The sequence below is a fragment of the Leishmania infantum genome, chromosome 20 (assembly GCF_000002875.2).
Source record: "Leishmania infantum JPCM5 genome chromosome 20".
Lineage (NCBI taxonomy): Eukaryota > Euglenozoa > Kinetoplastea > Trypanosomatida > Trypanosomatidae > Leishmania > Leishmania infantum.
Genome location: NC_009404.2, coordinates 26,501 through 32,500, shown reverse-complemented (window position 1 = coordinate 32,500; position 6,000 = coordinate 26,501). Strand labels below are relative to the sequence as shown.

Sequence of the window (6,000 nt, the reverse complement as noted above, 5' to 3'; positions counted from 1 at the left end):
TTTTCGGAGCGCCTTGCTGCGAAGGCTGACCTTTTGGGGTGGATGGCGGCAGAGAGACAGCATGAAGGTGGTATCATCACCACCTCGTCCTCCTCTCTCCACTCCTCTTTCTCTTTCTCATGCTTTCTCCACGCGTGGACCGCAGCCCAGCAGCAATGAGCACAAGCGAGCGAACACCCACGCATATACACATTCGCGAAAGCGTATTTGCGCCACAGCAGCCCCTAACGGAAGCGAGAAAACATTGTGACAGCGCTGGCATGATTTGGTGTGTGTGTGTGTGCGAGTACGTGCCGCCGCAGGACCGCAACCGTGAACTGAAAAAGAGCACGTGAGGCAGCCACCGAAGCCGCATTGCCCCGCGGCTCTTCCGGTGGTGTCGGCGAAGAAGGGGAACGCAAAGTTGATGCGGCCTCGATTTTGTTCACGCAGCCACGCGAATGGACCCGCGTACAAGGCTCTTTTTGCACACCTCATTTCTCCCGCTGCTCAACACTTTCAGCCAGCTGTGGCGGCACTGGTGCGGCGCATCTGTGCCGCGGATTGCAAGTTATAAAGATGGCACGCGCTGTCCGTGTCACAGACGTCGCACGGCGTGAGTTTGCGCCTGTCAGATGCTTAACTCGTGGATGGCTCACTGCAGCACGCGCGCCGCTTCATGAATGATATCGCTTTGCGGCAGGACTGCTGTTGGGCTTGTCGCCGAGCGCTACAACTGCTCCCCATGAATCGCCTGCGTGTGACGTACGTGTTGTCTGTGTGATGATGCCGTTCATTTGATGTGTGCCCTCATTCACCCCTTCACTCCTTCCTCCTTTGTCTGTCTCTCTTTCTCTACTGCGTGCGCGCGGCGCTCTCTCACATTTCTGTCGGCAAGCATCTTTGTGTTGAGCACCTTGTGATTGGGCCCACGCCCCCTTCTACCCTCACGACGCTCACCGGAGGCCGATATCTCCTTTCTTTTTTCTTTTGGCTCTTTCATGGGCTGTGCACAGCGCAGCGCAGAAACGGGCGTTGTGTCGCTCAGTATACCATCACTACTCTCACCTATCCACCCACGCCAGCACACCAACGCCTCCCACACACCCAAGGCCATCCCCGCGAACACTCGCTGTTTTTGTGGTTTCGTTTTCTTGTTCGCTTTTTGTGCTGTGCTGAACGCCCTCGCCTGGGCCTTTGCTGCTTCACGCGCGTGGGGGCGCTCCGTTTTTCGTTTTTCTTTCGCGTGCCGTGTTGTCTTCCGCTCTCTTCATTGCTCTGCCGCTCACCCTCTGACTGTCGATGCCGCTCAAAGGCGAGGAGGCGGGGAACTTCCCGCGCTACTTCAGCCCGACGCACCCACGCAAAGGATATGCGGAGGATGCCGCCAGTAGTGTGGACGATGTTCATCCCATTGACCTGACGATATCGCACCGGTCCCGTAACCAAAACTTGCCTCCCCTGAAGCGCTACTGGCGCGCGCGCAGTGTCCGCCGCAACCTTGCCCAGACGAACGAACTGGATGAGCTGGAGAATCGGGCACATGCGCAGAAGAGCCTGTCGTGGTCGAACACCCACGCGGCCCACACCAGAGAGAACGACTTTACGTACATTTCCGGGCCAAAGTACTTCTTCCAGCAGTTTGTGCGCCAGTACCCGATCGCGGCCTTCTTTGTTTGGACGTTCCTGTTTCTGGTGGAGCTTTCCATGGTGGCGCTCTACATTATGCAGTCCACCGTGAGCTACAACGTCACCTGGGTCCAGTACGACACCCGCGAGCGCAGCGGGTGGTTCTACGCCCGCTCCGTGCTCTCGTTCATCTCGCTGGTGCAGATGTTCTTTGCCTACTCGCTGAGCGTGATGACTATCACGGTGGTGCTCATCACATCCATTTACCAAATCGTCATCTTCTTCGTCTCTATCCCGTCGAATCTCGGCTGGGTCAGTCGCCTGTACGTTCCTTACTTCATGCGGTGCTGGCCGATGCGGCAGTACTTTCTCTTCATCCTCGACTCGGTCGCGCTGATGATGCCGCGCAACCGCAAGCTGGACTTGCTACGGCTGGCTGCGGGCCCGCTGACCCTCTTTATCTGCATGGTGTTCTCTGCCTCTGGTTTCTTCCGCATCGACCAGTGCTTCCAGGGGTACCCTATGAACGTGGCGGTCTCCATCTACTTCGTCATTGTAACTGTGTCGACGGTCGGCTTTGGCGATGTGGTACCCAAGACACCGGACGGCAAAGCCATCACCATTGTCATCATCTTCGTCTTTATTGCGAAGATGCCTACGTTTATCCGCGTCATCCGCTCGACAGCGAAGATTTTGAAGGCGTACCGCTCCTATACTGGCCGCAAAAACCACTTTATCGTGTACGGCCACGTCAACCGCGAGGAGGTCATCTCGATTTTGGACGAGGTGTTCTGCCTGTATCCAATGAAGTCCGTGTGCTTCTGCAGCAAAGAGTTTGCGCCGGACGTGCTCTCGATCGGCCGGCACCCTACCTACCGGCTGCGCAGCACGTTCCTCATTGTGGACACACTGGACACCTTCGCGCTGCGTCGCATGAAGGCACAAGAGGCGTCGGCAGTCATCATCTTCCCCATTCGCGAGGGCTACTCCTCACGCGTCGATGATGACGTGATGCTGGCGGCCATCATATTTGAGCGTTTTGTGCCGAAGGTGCCGCAGTACGTGTGGCTGCGCTACGGCCTTCACGCAAAGCTGCTGAAGGGGCAGCGCTCCTGTGTGATCGATGAGCACATGAAAAAGAATATTATGGCGAGTGCGCTGCTGCTTCCGGGAATTGTTCCGTTCTTGGTGAATCTCGTACGCACAGCGTGGGCCGAGGGCGAAGAACCGGCAGATCTGTGGACGGAGAAGGGCGTCGATCAGTGGAAGAGTCAATACGAGTACAGCCGGCGCAACGTGATCAGCACATGCCCGGTGCCGCTGCGCTTCGTAGGCGCGACGTTTGGGCAGGTGGTAGCAAGCTTCAAGTACCGTGACGTGCTCATCGTCAGCGTGGAGGACAACGCAAGCAAGACAATGCGCTTTGAACTCAACTACCGTCTGGAAGAGCATGATGTCCTGATGGCCGTGTACGAGCGCACGCGCAACAGCCTGTCGCGCGCGCTGGAGGAGTTCAGCTCCCCCGGGCCACTGAACGAGGCGGCCAGGGAGACGTACGGCGCCCACTTCCGCCAGGACCTCGACAAGGGCGAGCTTCTGCACGAGAATATGAACTCCTCTTTTGTTTTCTACCCATACAAAAGCTCCGCCTCTCTGTGCGACATGGTGCCGCTGCAGAGCACCGTAGCCACCGGCGGCGGTGCAGCAGACAAAGAGGACGACCACGCCGACCTGAAGTCCGAGGACGAGGTGGTGTCCGTGGAAGAGGTGCGGCAGGCGCTCATGAGCATCTCAGATGTCGTGCGTGCCCCGTGCGGTATTCCGCTCGCTTCGCTGCAGTTGCGTCGAAATACCACCTCCCACCTGTGGTACCTCACACGGCGTCGCCAAAGCCTTCTGTCGGATTCGACCATACCAGCGGACGATCGCGAAGAGGAGCTTCGCTGTGTGACGGACCAGATCAACGCAACGATCCTCAAGGCCGCCGACGCGTATCTATCGGCGATCTCTGAGCATGACCGCCAGGCCATGGAGTCGAAGCACCAGGACGAGGTCTTTCTCTTTATTGATCAGACTAGCTCTATTCTTCGCAAGACGACCACGTCCGTTTACGAGGACGTCATTTCGCAGACGATTGCGCAGTACGAGCTGTACGTGATGATGCAGTGCATCTGCGCGGTGCACGCCCACTCCCGCCTGACTCTTCTGACGCTGCGCAAGTATCCGCCCCAGTTTCTGCAGACCTGGAAAGAGATCTTTGGGACACCACTGCGCTACATTCGAGGTCAGGGCTCCTTGGACGCGCACCTGAACTACGCCTTGACGGCGGACACGGACGTCAGCAATGTGCGAGGCATTCTCTTGTACTGCTCGCAGATGGGGCCACGCGACTTTGGTGACGTTCCCATCTGCTCCGTCGAGAACAGCGTGCGCGATTTGCTGGAGTGGAATGAGCAGACGCGGGATGGGCTGAGCGGCGCGCGTGAGCAGAACATCGTCGTAGAGCTGCAGTCCTTCCTCTTTTCTATCAAGGTGTCCCCCTTCCACAACGATGCAGTGTGGCGCTCGCGTGGCGAGGAAAATTTTCAGGAGACACTCGCCTTTATGATGGGTCGGTTTTTTTCCTCGAACATGCTCTTCACGATTCTCATCCATAGCCACCGTGACTCGCGCATCGTCAAGTTCTTCGAGATGGCCCTCAACCTCACGTCCACTGCGGAGATGTTTGACAAGGCGGTGTGGACAAACCGCACGGCACAGTCACAGACGCTCTTCAAGCTGTGCGGTAACCAGTCCCTGCACTTTGAGACCTTCGGTGACGCGTTTGAGTTTCTTCTTTCGAAGCGGAAGTGTGTGGCGATCGGCGTGTTTCGGTTGTTCCCGGCATCCGAGATGCTGAGTGGCACGCCGCGCTACTTTGTGACCAACCCGCCGATGTGCATGCCGCTGCTGATGGAGGATATCATTTATTGTCTGGACGGCAGCTTGAACATGGTGCGAACGTAGCGCACCCATGGCCAAAGGGCTGCAGAGGCGATGAATACGGCAGATTTGAAGTAAGTGCGTATGGTAACTGGTAGGCATGCGTGTGTCTACGTTGTTGACGTCAGCAAGTGTTTTTCTCTCACGGTCATACGAATGGCATCACGTTTTCTTTTTGTTGCCCAATTCGCGTCTCCTCCGGTCGCTCATGCCGTTATCACTTGCCGATCGCTTTCCCGCTACCTCTATATTCTTGCGCTTGCTGGCGAGTCGAGGCAGTGGCGCGCTCCCGCAATACTCGTTGCGTTTCTATCTCATTCACCCACCCTCACACGTCGAGGCGCGACTCGAGCCCCCTTGAGAGAGTTTCTTCAACGCGAAAACGGCCGCTCTTGTGCACTGACCTGCTCTAGGCGTTTCGCGTTTTTTTATGTTTCTGTTCTTCTTTGGTTATTGTCTACGCTGCGCGCTGGAGCGTCGCTTGTGCGGTGTATCTTTCCCGGGTCTCTGTCTCTCTTTGCAGTTGTGTATGGATGTGCGACTGTGCGCGTATGTCCTCCGACGCTCCCTTCTCTGTTCTCTGTCGCGGCAGGTGCTGAGTGTTAACGCCTCCGCGAGGGCTGACACACAGGCCTTGCTTGCGTGCTGCAAGTCGTCGGGCATCTCCTGCTTTGCTGCTGTCAAGAGGGATGCGTGGAGGCTAGCGGCGGAGGTGGTGGTGAAGAGCACGACAGACGATGGCGGTGCTGGAGAGCTCAACGTGTGAGACAGAGGATCAGGCACGCGCATCACACACTGCAAGAGGAGAGAAGAAGCGAGAGGGCACAGCGCGTTGCCACCGCTCGCCTTCTGCTTCTTTCGATGCTTTGTGCTCAGGCGATTGCGGACGGTAGACGGAGGGCGACGGGAGAAGTCGATACGACTGCTGATTGGCGGCTCGGGCCACGGTGCTTTATGCTTGTGCGCCCTAACATTTTTCTGCTGCTGTTGGCCACCGTCCACCTCGTTGACTTCTCCTTTGCATGGATCACGCCTCCTTCCCTTTTCTGTGCTGATAGAACGAGATAAAGAGCCTTAAAGTCGGCCGCCATGCTCATTGAGCATGGCGGCGCACGTTGAGAGACATTACCAGTTTCGACGAACCGCCGCAGAAAAGACAGAATGGCTGGTGCACAGGTGCATAGGTTGCATATTGCTGGTTTTCCTTGCGCACCGCGCCCCCTACCTCTTTCCATGATGACGAGGCGACACTGCTCGGTGCGTGGCATCACAGGGCTGCGTGTATTTTCAGTCTGTGGGGAAGCAAAGCAGCCCTGCTATCCCCCCCTACCGATGCGGAGCCACCTCTGATGGTGACAGGGCCAAGCACCTACGGCGTAGGGGGAGGCCGGAGCTATGCACCGCTGCTGA

At 57.4% G+C, this 6,000-nt stretch overlaps 1 protein-coding gene across 1 annotated transcript; it reads left to right on the top strand.

The window, feature by feature from the left end:
- Positions 1 to 1,281: 1,281 nt before the first annotated feature.
- LINJ_20_0100 (conserved hypothetical protein) lies at positions 1,282 to 4,614 on the top strand (the record flags this gene model as incomplete). Its single annotated transcript, XM_001465105.1, has 1 exon — positions 1,282 to 4,614. One exon carries the CDS (start codon positions 1,282 to 1,284, stop codon positions 4,612 to 4,614), a length of 3,333 nt encoding a protein of 1,110 aa, XP_001465142.1.
- Between the last annotated feature and the right edge of the window lie 1,386 nt (positions 4,615 to 6,000).